This window comes from Penicillium macrosclerotiorum (genome assembly GCF_028827735.1).
Source record: "Penicillium macrosclerotiorum strain IBT 26536 chromosome Unknown utg000003l_segment0_segment0, whole genome shotgun sequence".
Taxonomy (NCBI): domain Eukaryota; kingdom Fungi; phylum Ascomycota; class Eurotiomycetes; order Eurotiales; family Aspergillaceae; genus Penicillium; species Penicillium macrosclerotiorum.
This window is the reverse complement of record NW_026643083.1, coordinates 2007418-2026523: the sequence shown is the minus strand read 5'-3', so window position 1 is coordinate 2026523 and position 19106 is coordinate 2007418. Positions and strand designations below refer to the sequence as shown.

General features: G+C 50.2%; 4 protein-coding genes across 4 annotated transcripts; all 4 read left to right on the top strand.

Moving 5' to 3' along the window:
• Positions 1-80: 80 nt before the first annotated feature.
• N7462_003618 (uncharacterized protein) lies at positions 81-2915 on the top strand (the record flags this gene model as incomplete). Its single annotated transcript, XM_057075344.1, has 8 exons — positions 81-175; positions 291-314; positions 375-476; positions 568-1118; positions 1177-1475; positions 1525-1956; positions 2016-2257; positions 2384-2915. Coding segments are annotated over 8 exons (2277 nt in total), but the record flags the coding sequence as incomplete, so codon positions are not given.
• A 3814-nt stretch (positions 2916-6729) lies between these two features.
• Positions 6730-8969, top strand: N7462_003617 (putative lysophospholipase; the record flags this gene model as incomplete). Its single annotated transcript, XM_057075343.1, has 4 exons — positions 6730-6740; positions 7090-8123; positions 8192-8556; positions 8646-8969. The coding sequence occupies 4 exons, from the start codon at positions 6730-6732 to the stop codon at positions 8967-8969; spliced, it is 1734 nt and encodes a 577-aa protein (XP_056934848.1).
• Positions 8970-12687: 3718 nt separating this feature from the next.
• N7462_003616 (uncharacterized protein) lies at positions 12688-13058 on the top strand (the record flags this gene model as incomplete). The annotated part of the gene is made up of 2 exons (XM_057075342.1): positions 12688-12733; positions 12889-13058. The coding sequence occupies 2 exons, from the start codon at positions 12688-12690 to the stop codon at positions 13056-13058; spliced, it is 216 nt and encodes a 71-aa protein (XP_056934847.1).
• A 1198-nt stretch (positions 13059-14256) lies between these two features.
• Positions 14257-15386, top strand: N7462_003615 (NmrA family NAD(P)-binding protein; the record flags this gene model as incomplete). The annotated part of the gene is made up of 2 exons (XM_057075341.1): positions 14257-14900; positions 14972-15386. The coding sequence occupies 2 exons, from the start codon at positions 14257-14259 to the stop codon at positions 15384-15386; spliced, it is 1059 nt and encodes a 352-aa protein (XP_056934846.1).
• Positions 15387-19106: the final 3720 nt, after the last annotated feature.

The window sequence follows — 19106 nt, the reverse complement described above, 5'->3', positions numbered from 1 at the left end:
ACCACTTCGACAAGGCAGCATCAATTCCAACCGCTCTTGAGTCCAAGTCGATACCGGATTCACCAACAACTTCCTGCAGGTTAGCGCAGCCCATCTCACGTGCCTCAACCGCACCGCTGTCATGGAACCCGAGGGCTCCGACCACGATGCGCCAAGCGGGATGGCCCGACGAGCAGTATGTACTCCACTTCCCCACGCCCACGGAGGGGCAATTGGCAGACAGAGCATTGGAAAAGGAGACCATGAAAAAGAATAATTCATATAAAATTACTCACATTTTCTTATTCTAGTGTGACCAGTGTCGTGCTCGGAAAGTAAGTGGCCCTTACTGCATGAAATCCCGTAGTGGCACGGGTGATTGACTCGTCCCGCAGATCAGGTGTGACAAGCGCTCGCCATGTTCGAATTGTCGCAGCTCGAATATATCTTGCCGGTCAACTGGTGAAGGGCAGCGGCCACATGAGCCTCGGCGACGGGTACTGATTTCTAGCCAATAGTATGTAGATTTGATCCCAGTCAGGGGAGGATGCAGCCCCCACTGGGGAATTGACATTAATATGGCCATAGTGAGAAGAAAATCGACATGATTGAGGAACGCCTTGCGGGAGTCGAGAAAACCCTCCAACGCCTGGGCGGCATCGAGCAATCCCTGAAAGAGCTCTTGGCTTCATCGCGGCAGCAAGGGCTTCCGTCCCGAATCTCTGGGTCCTCTCATTCATCCCCTCTAACTCTGGCTCAGACGCAGTCTCCAGCATCCAAGCAGGAAAAGCCGCATACAAAAGGACCAGGCTATACATCTAATGCCACCATTGAGCAGCATGATTCAAGTTCTGCTTTTGAGGGCAATTCCTCCTTGGCCATTCACTCGGTTTATGCCCGGGATTTCCTTGAATCGGCCGTCTCTCACAGCACCCCCGAAGTACTATCTAGCCCGAGAATCAATGAAGCACTCTCATCATTAAAGCAGATCGTGGAGTTGCAAGATAAGCGCCGACAAAATGAGCCTCAGCGAGGCCAATTCTCCAGCCAGATTAGTCGACTGGGCAGTCGATGTGATATCCGTGAATTGGAAATGCCGCCTTTACCGGTGGTGTTGTCAGTGTTGAGAAAGATGAAAGGTATGATTGAGGCCACTAGATGGTGAGAGATCTCTGTTGGAAGTCTGACGTGATGCAGAAAATCCACCGTCGGCATTTGGGGGTTATGTTCCTTTTCTCGACATTGAGTACTTCATTACAAAGTGTCAGGAAGTTTATTTCTGCACAGAGGATTATTCCGAGGCATCCTTCATCACGGCCAACTTTGGACTATACATTGTGTTTGTTGAATATGGATTTCTTGAGAAAGAATTCGCCACACGGGACGAGTATAATCGATATGTGCACATGTGCAGGGACAACCTCGAGGCAGCGCTCGCCAATCTAACCATTTTGATGCCTGTCACCTTCGATTCTATTGTTGCACTTGTGCTCGGTGTAAGTTTTAGGCATTTTTAATCGAATGAGAAAGTGCTGACCGGTCTAGGCTATGCATGGGATTGAAATTTCCAAGCCGTCTGTTAGTTGGACGCTTGCTTCAACGGCTGTACAGATGTGCCAAACACTGGGGTATCATCGTCTCTCGTCTATGGAAAATGATCCCCCCGATCTGCAAAACAAAAAGCAGGCTCTCTTCTGGTCCGTATATACCATTCCTAGTCTGTTATCCTTGCGTCTAGGTCGCGCTTCCATAGCCCAAGACTTCGAAATTGATATTCCTTCGCCATTCGATTGCTTTGTGAACATGAGCACATGGGATATGATCTGTGCTCTATGGTGCAGACAGGCTATGATACAAAACGAAGCCTACACTCACCTTTACAGTCCAAAGGCTTTAAATCAGCCTGAAAGTGAGCGAGCCACTCATGCCCGTCGGTTGGCGGGGATCATGCAGACCGATGTGATGGATCCTTTCGAGGTAGGAAAATCATCCACAGCGCAATGTTTTATCCTGAATCATTCATCTAACTTCTGCAGCAACTCATCACATCCCAGTCAAATCTGTCGGACGTTGATATAATTTACCTGAGATGTGATAAAGTCAGTCGGCTATCAGTTCTCACACTGATATATCGTGCCATTCCAGTGGAGCCTGGCTCCTCTACCCCGTTCATACCAGAATGCATCGACACCGCGCGAGCCTCATTGGAATATCATCAAAACTGTGTTGCCGTATTGAAAGAAGCCAGTGAGGCCATAAGGTGCTCTTATATGCATTGGTACGCTCCATTAACCCCGCCCCCCCCCCAAAGTTTCACTCAATGTGATGTTCCGTGCACATCATCCCTCGTTCCGACATGAATCATGATAGTCATGCCTCTTCCTAACAAATAATTTACGGGCAGGGCAATCTTCCTCTCCCCATTTGTTCCCTTCATCGTCATATTTTGCCATGTCATTACAACATCTGATAATGAAGATCTCACTCGTCTCGAAGACTTCGTCGCATCTCTGCACCCGCTCTGCCGCTTCTCTCAATCAATCGACCGGCTTCACACCCTTTGCTCTGTGCTGAGCACTGTCGCTCGCCTGTATGTTGAAGCCAGAGCAAAAGATAAATCCGGCGAAGGTCAGGGGATAGCATCTGTGGGGCAGGAATTTGACGTGTACCTAAGTGCCCTGGGTCTGGCTCCAGGGAGTGTGATGACCAATAGCCAAGGTTATTTTCAACCAGATCTTCCTATCATATCGACTGGCGACTCGGCACCATCGCTGCAAACAACTGGCTTTTCTGCTCCAGGTGCTCCAAGTCAAGCTCCTGCTCAAGACATGTCGCTGGCTGAAATGTCACAGGCGGCACAGCTAGGCAACTGGTACTCGGGGAACCAGTATATGATGGGTCTGCTGGAGGAGGACTTGTTCCAGATCAACCCTAATGTATGATGAAAGCAGCCATCATCAACTCGCACCCTCTACACTCACGGGAAACATTATAACAAGATTCTCTTCTCAAGGTCTTGCAATGACTATCCTTTTTCTCTGTCTTCCATTCAGGTCAATGGTCATTCACGGTGGCCGACGGTTACAGAGATTCGATGTTCTTGCTATACTTCCCCAACGAGCAGAAGATCAACATGGTCAAAGAAATTAGAAAACACGATCTCGTTTCGTTCGAGAACAAATTCCGCGCATATAACACGTTAAAAAGTTGCGCTTGCAGCGGACCATCCTCGAGATAGAAGTATGAAACCTATAGGCAGGCAGATGCACAGGGGACAGCAGTTGCCTCACGCAGCAATACCTGACATGATTGAAAGCGCAGCCAAATAGTTTTTAATTTCTTTCACAGATCACCTTTACTCTCCCTCTGTCCGTAAATACCTTGGAATAACAAATAAGGTACAACTTAGCATGCTAGAGAAGCCGAGTCCTTCCTTGTGACCGCGGTGCTTCGAAACACCAGTAGTCGTCAAAGTCAACGAGACGCCGGATATTTCCCTTGTAGCGCACTCAGTGAGGTGCTTCGTTGTGGGTCTCCCTGACCTGCTATATTGTGTCTCTTCCACGGCATTCAACAACACGATGACTGCTTGCATCTCTCTTCTCATATGTCTGGTCCAATTTCTGTTCTCAATTTGTGGTATCAGGGTTGCGCAAATATCCAGTTCCAGTTCGTCAATCGAATCCGTTGCATCACTTGGCTAGATACACACGGACTTGTCATTTCTTCTATGTAGTATACATGTATACGATGGCCGTGGAAGTAGCCGGGCTTTGCTCTCCGCTGGTGAGGAATATGCTAATCTATTCAGGTCAGTCAATGGCCCCAATGGCCCCTAGAAATCACTACTCTGTAGTGCGCGGCACAACAAGCGCTTTCCTTCGTCACCCTGTCTTTCTCCTCTTTCTCTTACTTCTCGGTCAGAGATCATGGTCTCAACATCAGATTTGCTCAAAGTTCTAGCGATCTTTCCCTTCCAGCCGGAGTCCCGGCCATATCTCAAGATGAAATCTGGATGGTAGTAGGTCCACCAGCCCGAACGGACAGCCTGGTGTCGGATATACAAAGCGTGAAGTTTAATGTTTTCGAGGCCACACTGGTCTACTAGGTCTTCACCTGCTTGAAAGAGATAAGAATTGCCTTTGGTCCGACCATCGCGGCTCCAGAAATTCCAAATAGCACTCTTGGACAATTAATTTCAACCGACCTTCTCTGTAGTACAGAATATCTGGCTAACAATCTCTTAAGGCTTTTTTTTGTATAGAGCATGTTGTGTCAGCATATTGCACGACAATGCAAGAAAAGTTTCATAGATATCTTAAAAAACAGAAAAGAAAAAAAAGACAGCACTGCCTGTTCGTCTTACTTCTGAACCGGCCTACGCTCCCATGCTTCCCGCAAGCTTTTCATTTCTTCGCTCCTCATCTTTCCGCTCAATTTAACCCCCACCTTGCCCCATGGTGACGCTTTTTTTTATTATCGCCTACCTCACTCCCCCAAAAGTAATGGATCAAAAAAAAAACAGGATTATACTCGATTATTGTATATCCATCGCTTTCCGGTCCGATACTGTTCGGAATGTTGTTTATGTTGTTCGGCTCTACATCTGACCATCCCTGAAAGGCCAACCTTTTTCGCTGCGTGTTAGGTCTTAACGTCACAATCAAGAAAACTGCCCCCCAGTCACCTGTCTCCCAGCATGCAATCTCAATCTGAAACCGAGTGTGTTTTGCTTCCACCAAGGCCCGTGTGATCTTACACAACTCTATTTGTACATAATCTGCCAAAAGCCTTTTGTTCCTGACTAGCTGATCGTCATTGAGATTATCAATAGCTTTTGACAATTCATTAAGACCTTTCCGTAACGTTATTTTGTCTGGAATTGTCTTAAACATTCGACCCACAGCCCTGACAACCCTGAGCATTGGGTGATTGGAGTCTTTTTGAGCTTTGCTCTCTACATTCTCAAGTGTTTGCTTGTATCTTACAATTTGCGTTTCAAGCTCCCAGAGTGCACTTTTCAATCGTTCACTGGCAATTTCTTTGTACGGCTTGTAAAATCGAATGGATTCAGAATTCGCTGTCTCTGAAGAGGACATTTTCGCGGCGGGTCAAATTTGTCTGAAAATTCTCCTGTCAGGATGTGTCTAATAAAAAATCAATGAAAAAAGCACGTTCCACTGCTTTCAAATAGTCGATAGGGCCAGATAGTAGGGGTATATGCGAAAGCCGTGAGAGATATTTGTATAGAGGGTTGGTTGGGTTTGTGAACTGATATGGACGGGCACTCCATGCGTACTTAAAACGACGTGGATGGGGCGATATTCATAACAGGTATGATCGTTAATAAGTTAGGTTTCAGAGTAGTATCCCCGCGCGTATAGCTATCGAAGGCTATATCTTTGGAGTGTTGGGTTAGTTAAAAATTCTGGACTTTTTATCCAACAGTCGCCTACTATCGGTAATTAAAGACTTGATTAACGTTAGCATCCAACGATATCCTATTCTATAAATAACAGAGTCCATTAAATTACTCTATAGGCGCTTAGGATAGGATTTTTTCAGCGGTCTGGATATTTTTAGAAGTAGTTACATTGTTATCATTAAGTTGGTTTAAGTTGGTTTAAGTTGGTTTATAAGTTTTGTGCCGCGCAGGTAAATACCAACCGTTGGATTGGATTTTTTTAGCAGTCTTGCACTCTGAAGATATAAAAATAGTGGACATGAATGACTGGTCAGTATTGATAGATTTCCCCTATCCATATCGCCTATAATTAGCAACGCAGTTTAGTTAATTCTAGATATCTTTCGCAATAGCTACCAAGTATTGAACGAGGGTAGTCTACGCTTTTCTGCGAACCAAGTCCAGCCTCTAGGGGATAGTAGGAGTACTTGGGAGGAGACACATGGCACATGAAATAAAGAGAGGGTCTCGGATTGTCTGCCTCTGCGAGCAGCGTAGCCTTATATACATCAATCCTGACTCATCCTGCAGACCGCTGTTTCCCCACTACACTATATATAGTTCTATCTAGATCCTCTATTATATCTCTAACTAAGTCTACATCAAGCGTCTTTTCTCAATACACACTATTTCTTGGTCCGGAATATATATAGTCATACTATAAGATTCGGAACATAATACTTAGGCGTAATCGGAAGGATTCAGCGTCGCTGGTAATACTCGGATACCAGGAGTTAAGAGGTTCTCACTGCTTGAATATAATGTATAGGCGCTCTATAGGTGCTTAGGGATATTCTCTATTTAGTCCTGAAGCGTACGGATCGGGATTTTAACTATTAATGTAGCATGATACAGTATAGGCTTGTAAAAATAGGATCTAAGAGATGCGATGCTTAATATAATCATTTTTAAGAGCATGCACGATCTAGTAGGGAGTGTTGAACATGTCATACCTCACTAACTGCGTGTTACAGCGTCGGATTCCGAGCCGACCCGGAATACTAAATAAAACTAGTATGGAATCGAGTATTCCTGTAATCGCGGGACGCACAGAGGAATATGAGGATCCTCGCCGAATTCAGTAGTTTCTCCTTCTCGACGCTTTCTCTCTTTTTTGCATGCTTGCCAATCCTACCGTCCATGATATTCAATTCTTTGCACAATCTCACCGCGCTATTCATCGGGAAGACACCCACTCCAACGCCGAGACACCACACCATTGGCCCGAACCCGTCCAGTGGAGCCCACGTTTTAGAGTTGGCTCAGCCCGTGAAAATCTCTCTCCAATGAGCAGCCGGTACGTAATACGATCGGAGTCGATTTTGGGGTTTCGGCCAAAAGACTCAATCACGATCTGCGTGTTGGAGAGGGCATTCTACGCTTGGATTTTTTCTGTTTCACTTCAGGTCCCGTTTATCGCCAGACTGGAAAACTAGCAGCGTGAAAATTCTAACCTAACGTCATCTCCCCGCAATTTCACCGAAGTGAGCGACCACGGTCTATTGGAGGGGCAGTTGGGGTTATCATCTGGGCATCCAGGGCCATCGTGCTGATCAGGAATATCGCCATTGCATCAGAGTTCTGGGGGAACTGAGTGTCGCTGCCCTCGATTCAACTGTCACTGGGCTTTCTTTGCCTCTGTGCAGCAATCTTACCCGTCCTCCCTCTGATATCGCAGCGCGCGAGGACAATTTCACCATGGTTGCGGAAGAAGTCTCGCTCCCTGTTGTGGGGGAACAGATCCCCGAGGATGTCATTCAAGAATCCCGGGTCCTCATCATCATGACTGGAGGCACGATCTGTATGCAGCCATCGCCGTCTGGATTTGTGCCGGCTCGAGGCTTTCAAGAGAAATGCATGGCGCGCCTGCCTTCGTTCAACGACGGATCTACGCCTACCACCATGGACGTAGTGACCAAGGCCACGGGTGATATCACGGCTCATCCCAGTCTACGCACTCCACTTACCCGGTATGGTCGTCAGGTGCGATATACGGTGTTCGAATTTGAAGAACTGCTGGATAGTAGCTCCATCAATGCCAAGGGTTGGGCAGAGATCGCACAGGCGATCTTCCAGAACTACACCCTGTTTGACGCCTTCGTGGTGCTGCACGGCACCGATAGTCTCGCATATACATGCTCCGCACTGAGCTTTATGTTGCAGAACCTAGGAAAGCCAGTGATTCTCACCGGGTCACAAGCACCCATGCTCCAGCTCCAGAATGACGCGACTGATAACTTGCTCGGGTCTCTGGTCGTGGCCGGTCACTTCATGATTCCCGAGGTGTGCTTGTACTTCAACAACAGGCTGTTCCGTGGTAATCGGTCGACGAAGGTGGCTGCGAGCGACTTTGCGGCCTTTGATGCCCCGAATTGCCCACCGCTGGCAGTGACCACTTCGATGCGCACCAACGTGAACTGGGATATGGTGCACCGACCCACTAGCTTGGAGCACTTCCGTATTCAAACGAATCTGGACACGGCTCATGTTGCGTGTCTTCGCATCTTCCCTGGTATCAAGCCCGAGATGGTGGACGCTGTGCTGAAGTTGGACGGCCTCCGGGGACTTGTGCTGGAAACTTTTGGAGCTGGCAATGCTCCATCGGGCCAAGATAACGCCATGATCAACGTTCTGGCTAGTGCCATTCAACGCGGTATCGTTATCGTCAATGTTACTCAATGTGAGCTATACCCCGCCCCCTAGTCGTATATCAGAGCCCAATTAACGTGATCGGATCCCTTCCCATAGGCCTTACCGGCAGCGTGAGCCCTGTCTATGCAACAGGCATGAGTCTGTCCCGGGCCGGGGTCGTAGCCGGTCTTGATATGACCACTGAGGCGGCATTGACGAAACTGGCGTACCTGCTGGCGTTACCAGACGCCACGCCAGAAACAGTAACCAAGAACATGTCCGTGTCCCTGCGCGGCGAGCTGACTGAATCTACACTGCCGATATTCCGTCATCCAGACGGGGCCCTGCCCGAGAGGGTGCAGACCCTCACAGTTATGGGTTACGCCATTGCACAGGGCGATCTCGAGCGAGTCAAGACGATCATGCAGACCGAACACCACTGGCTACTCAACGATGCCGATTATTCGGGAAACACGCCGATTGTGAGTTCAATCCGATTACGACAGTTTGCTCTTGTCTTTCTCCGTTGCATTCTTCTTTTCTTGCGTGCTAATTCTGCTTTCCACGCTAGCACTTGGCGGCAACTTCTCCATCCATTGCGATTCTCCATTTCCTCTTATCGCACGGAGGCTCTGTGCACTTGCGAAATCGCAATGGCCGCACCCCGCTCTTCCTGGCCGCCAATGCCGGCCTCTCCGACCATGTCCTGTTGCTCCGTCGATCGGGTGCCCACCTGCACTCCGACGAGCGACCGGCCGCAGAGCTACTGGCCCGCCGCCGACCTGGCGTCTGGGGTCTTGCGGGGATCGATCCCCGTGCGAACAGCCAGCGTGAGATCGACGAGGATAGCCGGGACGGGCGGAGTCGGATGACAATGGCCGGGTCAGCGCCGTGAGCTAATGAAAATAGAATAAAATCAAATGAAAATGAAAGACAAGCAGACGAGTTCAAGTCGGAAGAGAGGAACGGGGAGACAGGGGAGCGCGGGAGGGATTTCAGTCGCACAGCTCACATGCCTCTCTTCCCAATCTGCGAGCGAGGGATCTCACGTTGGTCACATCATCGCGGTAGTACAACGTCCACCGGCTCCTCCGCTAAGCGCAATGATCACGCCAGAACGCCATCGAACCATTGGGTGCAGGATGCTGCTTCCGCGGAGATCGGGCACTGCCGCCAGGGGGTCGAGACCGGACCCCGAGTGGGGACACGATAAGAACCTGCTCAACAAAATGTCCGGGGGTCACCGCATTTCTTAGGCTCGAGCTGGGGACCTGCCGAGAGGCAAAGGGGATGACGAGTTCGATTCCCATAGCATTTAGTCATATTGTTTGAAAATGAGCGCTCGCTTGAGAACCTTCGGTGTCGTTCCCTTGATAAGCATCCGTCCCGTGACTGCTTCCTTCTGTTCGCGTCGGTTTCCCCCTCGGATAGCGCCGTCCAAGCGTGGCCGGGCGTGCGGGTTGGGGGGGGGGGGGGGACGCGATAGAATTTGCGGGGTTTGGCGTAGAATTGGAGAACAGTCCAAGGAAGTCAAAATCTGACGCATGCAGGCTCGGGGTCTGCTGGAGAGGACCTGAATATCGTTGAATCGCGGGTTTTTGCTTGTCGAGGGGACGCAGTTGGCCCCAAAGGTGCCGCCGCTTTAAGAAACCTACCCCCCAACCAACCCCAGTTCAGCCGGATGCTAACTCGATTGCTGACAAGGGGCGGTGTTCGGCTGAGAGCCATAGACAATAGAAAATAGGCATTTCTAGGCGTTTCAAATTCATGCAACGCGTGTACTCAAAGTAGAGGCCGACTGAGTGATACGAACAGTGTGTATTAAAACTTTCAGATTGGGCTTTGATTCCCAGCCACAACATGCGGAATCGATGGACCAGGCTGTTGGTGATTACACGACATGATTCTTGATAAGCATGATAGAGCACGCTATGGAAGGGCATATGCACAAGCAGGATCGGATACAAGTGCAAACGCCAGATAGTCGTGGTGTCGAGTGAACAGGCACAGCATCCTCAGATTACCAGACGCAGGGGCACCCGAGATGCTATGTATAGTAACACAAGATAACCTATCTATGCGCTATGCCCGAGACATATTGAGAATACACATAGTAACACTGCCTTTACGGACGGCCGAATTGGCATTCATGAGCCAACTCCTTCATGACGAGGGCCAAGGGGGATCATCCGTGGCAGTGTTTGGAAGGCCATTGGAGGCTCAGAACACAGCTATCATCCAGGGTTAGAAAGAGCTAACCGCGAAGACACTGAATGGACATTTGAACCCCTAGACCCAACTGGTGTCAATACATCTCATCGTTCTCTATAAACAATCCTTCTCGGCGTATTTTTCCTTCATCAACTCCCGCCATTTGTCATAGCTCGCTAGATATGTTTCGAATTTGGAGATTTTGGCTCGGTTCAACCGCGCGAGCTCTGTGAGGAAGAGTACAACGACCACAATAAGTATCTCCGCGATCATGCCCGATACGAGAAGAAAATGAAAAAAAGGTACATGGATCCGCATGAGAGCCGACGGCGCCTTACCATTTCCAATACTGGCGCCGCGGCAGGTACTGTAGAAGCTGTTGGACAATAAGAACCGACCGCATTCTCGACAGTCAAGCGACCGCGAAGGGGTCGGCTATCTACAAGACTGGCGGATGTGGGAGCTATGATCAGGCTATGAAGCCCTTGCAGATACTTTGACCGATGAATATGGAGGTACGCAATAGTCTTGCGATACCTTTCCGTGCGTTCATTGTGCAATAGCCCAGATTGTTTTGAATCACATCGCTTTTGCTCCCCGACTTTTTATTTAAATAAGAGATTCACGTTCGTGAAATCGATACGAAGCTTTAAATCGATGTCGATGGCTGTTCTTGGAGTCCTCCAAGGATCGTGCGGATTGGGTGTAGAATCGATGTGCGACGTTACATGCCATCGAGATCCTATAAATAAGCATCGCCAGGTGCCGAGGCTGCGGTTGCCACTATTCCCCCAATGGCAGGCGGACCCCTGAAAAGGGATAGATAGCAAGATAACAGGACCTGGCGATATCGTGCTCTGGTTATCAGAAACAAAACAAGAATGCGGAGAAAGATGCGCTCCCGCTGGCGAACGGAACCAGCAGTCATCCACAAAATGTGCCCAGGAGGGACGAGCGGCGATCCAATTCTATCGCAGGTGAGACATTTGGAATTTGGCGAATAATCTTATCGTGATATGCTCTGTATTCACTGGTTATCTTAAGTTCATTTGGCTTTAGATAGCGGCGCTTAGGCATTATCCTTCCCCGCGGATCCCCGCATGTGAGGGTTGAAGATTGGAGAAAGCACCCAGGTTTGCCTTCACCCGAATCTCAAGTCTGAACGGGACATTGGTCTAGAACATTTTGAAATGCCTCTTAGAAATGCCATCAAGGGCACACTGATAGGGTAATTATCATTCAGTCTTGTGCGATAGGATTGCTGTTCCGACTGACACTAGGCGAATCAGGTCGGACGAGACGTCCATGTTTCGCCCCTTGAGAGTGCCAATGATTTTCTTACCCCCTTTGTTTTTTTTTTTCCCTCTTATCTATCCTTCTACGTGTTGTGACTCCAGAGGAATGGACGGGTAGCATTCAGGACTAGCGACTCACCGTCCTTCCTCTGTCGGAAGTTGTTTACCGGTGGACTGGCCGAGCACCGGCTTCTGTGGCCGAGGCCGCGACGACAAAGCGGCGAGGGATTCAGGAGGCCCGAACAGGCAAGTCAGCGGAGAAAAAACCCCGCCAGCTCGATAGCGCAGGTTGAGTCCTTGGTCTTAGTCCGGACCCCCTCGCGCAGGGCTGCCTGGGTGCTGCACTTGCATTGACCTCGCCGCTGGGTATCTGTTCCGGGGGACGTGCTGCCCCCTCCCTCTCCCCCAGGTCAGGTGGCCTCGATGGCCCCGACCTAGCTATCCATAGCTCCCGCCGGACCGATAGTTCATTAGCAGGGCGTATTATGAGGAGCAGAAGTGGCGATTGGGATTCTCATTATCCCATTGTATTAGTTGGATCAGGAGCAGCGTAGAATTAGCGGCCGTCCGATGCTCCATTTGGCAGGTCTCTCCCCATCCGAACCCAGCCCATGTGTTGGCTGTCCAGGTGATGCGAGGGAATTGAGCAGTTCGGCGATAGTCCTCTTGGGACGCACACCCAATCGGTCGAATGCGTGCCAATTGGAGGTCCAGGAACCCACACCCAGCACCACGTGAGGGCGCCCCTGGCAGGTTGTTGGTGGAACGAACGCAGTTCGGCCTCTGCCTGACGACGTGCGCCATTTTATCGCCTTCTACGGCGTGTGAGAGAGGGAGAGAGGGGGGCATTCGTCGGTCGTGATGGAGTCGGTCCCGATGTACCAATGCACCTCCCGTACCTGTACCCTCTTTTTCTTTCCCCTTTGGGTCTTTTTCTTCTTCTCATTTTTTTTTTTTTTTTGAAGTGGGGGGACTTACCATTTCTGTCGGGGTGGAAAGGAAAGGCATCTCCCTCGTGGTATATTGTGAATAGCATGATAATAAAGATCACAGATCACGTATTCTATACTTCGTCCCATACAAGGAGAAGGGTGAGTGAACTCCATCATGGATGGCATCATTCGTGACTGGGTTTACATAGTCCTCGCTCGACGTAAGCTCGTCAGTTTCTCCTTTTTCAAGATTTCTGTTTGCATAGGGCTTGGCGGGAGCTTAAACAGTATCAGGCTTCAGGGGAGGAGGGGGCAAAGAAGATATTCTTTTTTTTTTTTTTGGTTCTCCCTCTTAAAAAAAAAAGACTTTTATCAGAATTTTCCACTCCAATGGGGCCGAGTACCGATGCGTGGCCGAACCAGGAGCTTCCCGTCCAACAGTTGGCGGCCGACTGGGTGCCGATTTACGTAAAGGAAAACCGCGTCGAGACCGCCCAGCCCAGCCCCGAGAAGGCACGATGGTGTCATTGGAGATGCGAGGACTAGAGACGAGGACTAGAGGGGCCAAAAAAGCAAAAGAAAAAAAACGAGAAGGAATCTTCGGGGGATCCCGAATGATGTCAATCGTAGTAGGTCCAGAACCAGGTGGTGCAAGATGACCGGGGACTCAGGATATCGAAAGTAGATCGAGGCGGATGGAACAACCTTAAACGAGGTTTCACCACATCGGATTCGGGGCCATCCCATCAGAACGTGATGGGTGTATCGAGCGAGGCGGCCGATAAACAATAACCGTAGCTCCCCCCTCTAGCATCGATTCTGATGCTTCGGATACGAGAGAATCACGGTGGAAGCGGGCTTTCTCGACCGTCGGGAAGCTACCTCTTCTCCGGCCTCTATAGTTTCAAATGGACCGTCGGGGCAATGTCGAATGACGCACCACAGGCCCTAGCCTATACTCCCGTCGCGCTGGCAGAGCATCCAGCGGCCAAGCATGACATGACAGGTCTCCAGAATGACCACGTCGGAATGATGGGATTATTCCGGGAATAGGCTCAAAAGAGAGAATATATAGAACGTCCGATCCCCCCGGCCCTGCATCCCGTTATCTTATCCTTCTGATCCTGAGCCTCCGCCTTTTTCCTGGGCCCCAAAACCGCCCGCTGGACTCTCCAACTCTTGTCGCATTTGCCCTCGTTCCAACATTCTCCCACATTCAACCCCGAATCCTAACAAAGCCCAAGCGACAAAGTGACAAAGTGACAAAGTCCGCTGCAGATCTCGGCCACGGGGCTGACTGTTTCCATCGCCTAATTGTTATTTCCCTGGGCTGCCTCGGTGGAACCTGGATCGTCCCCGCCGTCTGATCGCGATTCTTGTTACATACAACTTTTGGGCTCCCCTCCCAAGGTACCCCACCATCGCAAAGCCCTCACCTCCATTTTTTCTCGCCAAGGCGGTTACTCCGGATTTTCTTTTATCTGGCCCTTCATCTCCCCTTTCTACCCTGCCAGTCTGCTTCCTAGTATCCACTTAGCACTTATCCGCAACCTCAACTCCCTCTGCCCCCTCCTGCTGTGCCCCCTCTTCCGTGGTTCGGACCGCATTCTCTGTCTCTCCGGTACGGTTCTTTCGTCGCATCCTCTGCCCGGCTCTCCGCTGCTATTCTTCTCTTTCTCCTGGATCTGTCTCCTGCCAAATTGCCCCTCCCAAGGTCCTGAACCCTTCTCTTTCGCAAACCCGGATGACACAACCGCAGAAGACTATCGCCGTGGTCAACGCGGCCGGGCGACAGGCGGCATCGCTCATCCGAGTCGCATCCGCCGTCGGCTATGCGGTACGCGCGCAAATTCATTCACTCAAGGGCCTCATCGCCGAAGAGTTGCAGACCTTGCCCAATGTCACGCTGATCCAAGGTCCCCTCTTAAATAACCCGGAGTTGATGGACACGCTCTTCAAGGGCGCCAGTCTGGCCTTCATCAATACCATGTCCCAGGCCGGCGACGAGGTCGCCATCGGCCGTGCGCTCGCCGACGCCGCCAAGCGCGCCGGCACCATTCAGCACTACATCTACAGCAGCATGCCAGATCACTCCGTTCACGGGCCGTGGCCCGCCGTCCCTCAGTGGGCACCCAAGTTCACCGTCGAAAACTACGTGCGCCAGCTGGGTTTGCCCGCCACATTTGTCTACGCTGGCATCTACAACAACAACTTTACCAGTCTGCCCTACCCGCTCTTCCAGATGGAACTCTTGGATGACGGCAGTTTCGAGTGGCGCGCGCCTTTTGACCCGGAGACCCCGTTGCCCTGGCTGGATGCGGAACACGATGTTGGACCAACCTTGCTGCAGATCTTCAAGGACGGGCCGAAGAAGTGGCATGGCCATCGGTGAGTGTCAGATTCCTTGGCGTTGAAACCAGAATCCTTGCTAACGGACTCGCGGCGGGGCCGCGCTCTAGCATTGCCCTCACTTTTGAAACCCTCTCCCCCAACCAAGTGTGCGCCGCGTTCTCCCGCGCTCTCAGCCGGCCCTGTCGGTACGTGCGCGTGCCCCGGATCGAGATCAAAGTCAATATCCCGCCGGGATACCGGGAACAATTAGAAACGCTCGAGACGCTGTTCGGCGAGTTCAATGCCCCGTACTTCCCGCAACCCGAGTTCTCACAACCCGCGGCTGGATCGCCTAAGGGCCTCGGACCGGCTGGTGGTAAGGGCGCCGGTGCCGGCATGATGCAAGGACCGGGTGGTGTGGTCTCACTGCGCGTCACCGACGAGGCCCGGCACCTCTGGCAGGGCTGGCGCGATATGGAAGAGTATGCGCGCGAGGTTTTCCCGGTGGAAGAAGAGGCGAACGGATTGGATTGGATGCTTTGAGCCCCCGATCCGGTCTTTTCTGGTGCCTTTTCCTTTATTCTCTCCGCGGTGTGCACTCTGATATTTTGTTCCCCGACAAGGCACCGATCAGAGTCTTTTCTTCCCCATCCATATCGCCCGCCCTGTTTCTTCTATACGACTGTTTGATTTCCTCCCCTCGGCAGACGTGCATGGTGATGATGCCTGTGCATGTGGAACCCTGCCTTGCAGCATGTCTTTTCTTCTGTTTTCGTTGCTTATCCAAATTTGCCCTAATCATTGCATTGTTGGCGAATGGGCATGGGAATATATCGGACATCATGACTATTCTTATTTTTTTTTCTTATCGCCTTTTTTTTGAAGCCGACAAATGCCCTGGATTGAGGCATTGAAGACGCACCTTATCTCACACATTCTGCCTTCTGATCCCCTAAAAGTTTCTTTTGTTTCGCGACTGGAACCTGGTGTCTGGTTCAAGTTTCCCTGATTGATCTTTCTCTCCTCTTGTTTTCTCGAGGCTTCTGTTTCGCTCTTTTATTCCCCGGCTCCTGCGATGACGATGCCTAATCCCGTCCCACCATAAAAATATCGAATGAGATCTCACGACTACTTCCTTTTCTCCTAGCTCTTGGCCTGGTTTTCTCCCACCTTCCAGACTTCTATACTCTCTATCCCTTACTCCTTGGATTTTTGAGGCCTTGCGGGGCCCTCCAATGAATGCCATCCACCGATCTATCAACCATGTTCCATCTCTCTCTCTCTCTCTCTCTCTCTCTCTCTCTCTCTATCTCTCTCTGTCTACATTTTTTTCTTCCACTCTCGCCTCTTCTCCTAGTTGCCACGGCGGCTCAGATTCATGAGAATCCGTTCCCCTCGAAAGAGGACAAAACACAGCCCCTCGGCTTAACCTTTATCTACACGTGCATAACGTGCCTGACGTGCAGCGGGCGACCCTCGCCGCAGCTCGCATCCCACCAATGACTTCCCTATCGCAGACCGCTCCTTTCATCAGGTGCGTCCACCGGCTCCTCCCCCCTTCCCTTCCCCCCCAATCGCAGACGTCCTGGCTACGCGAGCACGCGAGCGGTGCATAATCAAATGGGAATGGCCAGCTCTCGCTCCAGCGCGATGGACGTGGCTCCATTTTCCCTGGTGTTTCCATGGGCATGGGTTTACTAGTTTGCTCCTCGTTAAATCTCTCGACTGCGACCCTGTCGAGACGTGTAGATAGAGGCGTGGCGAGCGAGGTTAAAATAAAGTAGTCTAGGCTATTTATTTGCGTTTCCCCTGGGGCCCGCACACGCAGGAAGGGGAATAGAGAGATGGGTCGGGGGAAAAAAAAAAGCAATGTGCAGGCGATCCAATGGACGAGGCGCGATAAGGTCGGTGTCTGGGGTTGTGATTGCTGGAGGACGTGGGCAGATTTGCGATCGGGAGGGATTTGGTGGATTGACGAATCACTGGGGGAGAGTGGCTTTAATGGGGTTGTTTCTTTTGATCTTTCGATCTGTCGTTGCTTTGCTGGGGAGGGGGCAAGGGGCCGCTAGGAATCTACGTCACATTGTTTGCGCTGTATTTGCTGGATGGCCAGAATCCGGTAGGTGCATGTCACTTGTAGTTGCTGGTATGTGCTGGGGGGGGGGCGGGGTTGTTCGGAGGGGACAAATCTAGAGTGACTTAAAACGGAGCCTGTGACGGGACTACGGTATCTCTCTCTTTGATACTCAATCGACTACATCTCGTGCACTGAATATGGATCTGCAGGACTCCAGGACTTACTTTATCGTAATTTATGAGCAGTCAATAGCTCTCGCAAATCAGTCCTGGATGAGCCCAAGCTGGACATATCGTGAAGGAGGGCCTCCGTTGGGGCAATTGGATAGATCCGTTGGAAGCTCAGGGTCTCAACAATCAAGTCAAGATATTCGAAAGAGAGCAAACCAAAAAAAAAGAAGAAGGGACCCAAACATGTACAGAAAGTGTTTGAAATTGGACTGCCCCCACGCCAAAAATGAGTATAATACTATAGACATGAGTCGAAGCGAGATATGTTATTCCGAGGCAGGTAATGCGTGGCGATATCAACTACGATCTCATATCTCAAGGCTCTAGGCCGTTGAGAACAGTCGCTGAAGCCCATAATGATCGGCCAACGGTCGCGGCAGTTGGACAATGAGACATAGCAATTCTCCACTGGTGCTGAGCTACAGTACCAGGATGTATCAGGCAGCATCAGGCAGCATCAGGCACCATAGCTGCCCGTTTCAGGCCGTGCAGAATACGGCTCAGCAGGACCCTACTCACCATTCAGTAGGCGGCGCTAAAAGTGGGCGCCTGATTGTTGCCTGAACTTTTCTTTCGCCCCTATCTCTTACCTTACCTTACCCTCTCCTATTACCCCCTACCTTACCTGAAACCACGTTTTTACAGTGTTTCCTTACATTCTGATAGTATAACAAATGTTCTTAAGTATATCAGTCACTATACTAACAGGTATATCCTTAACTCGAGCTAGAAAACTGTTAGGGATTAGATTTAAGGTGAAATAAGGTGAAAACTAATAATTTCAAGGGAAATTAGTCCATATCCGTCTAGTACTAAAGCTATTGTGATCCGGAGGATACAAATGTTCACATGTGGAAGTTTTGCCACTGTTTACCGCCTTTATTTACTATATCTACTATAACGTACAATTTACGTTTACCAGTCAGCGAGTGCGTAACAATACGTTGATTAGTTAAATCGACTAAATATCTATCACTCTTATTGACCGTATCTTCAATAGAAAGAATTAGTCTTGAATGAATAAGTTCACTAATTTTCGACTTTGGGTAGCGGTACCAGCTAGATTCGTACTCGGTCGTAGTGGTAGTAGGTAAAGCAGTGGGGAAATGGCCAACACTAGGGAGGTCTCTGATTGGAGGATATCTTTCTAGTACACAGTCTTTACAGGATATAGCTTCGCATCTCCGATAGGGAGAGAATCAACTTTCACACTCTCTTCGCTTCATCTGCTTCTGCTTTCCCTTTTGGGAGGCTTCCTCTATCGTGGTGTGTGGTGGTTTGTTGGTCTATTCGCCGACCTATCCCATCCTGCCTGCATTCTCAGGCTTGTCGTAGAGCGCCCTGGTTCAGTAGATAGTGATGTAGAAAATGAATTTATACAGGAAAGATAGTATAGTGACCGTAAGCTGTAAATAAAAACACTTTGATTCAAGAATGTAATTAACCGGAATACCACATATTTCATATAGCACGTGATTCTTGGCGTAAGGATCCTACTGAGCGGTGAGTAGGGTCCCACTGAGCCGTATTCTGCCTACTGAGCGCTCAGCGGGCGCCCACTGAACCGTAGTCACGGTCCGTGCCAACTGATGCTCCACCGCCATCGAATCCGTCCAGCTCCGTTGCCTGGTGTGACCATGTGGGGTACATGAGTCTACCAAAGAGCTACTTTTTGCCACTGCCGTTTCAGTATGTTCTCGAATGTACTCGCCAGGTCGCCACAAGTACACCAGAGCTCTCCGCCCGACAGTTTCTGATGCGCGCATCGAACACCTCTCGCGCTGATCCCGGACTTTCTGGCAGAATTTTTTTTTTTTTTAGTCTGAGTCCCCTTCCCTTTTCCTTCTTTCTCTCTTCCACTTTCTCCTTCCACTTTTCTGTTCGTGGTCTTAATATCCCTATATCCTCCGGCCACTTCTGCTCTTCATTTATAAGCTCCAATCTTGAGCTCTGACG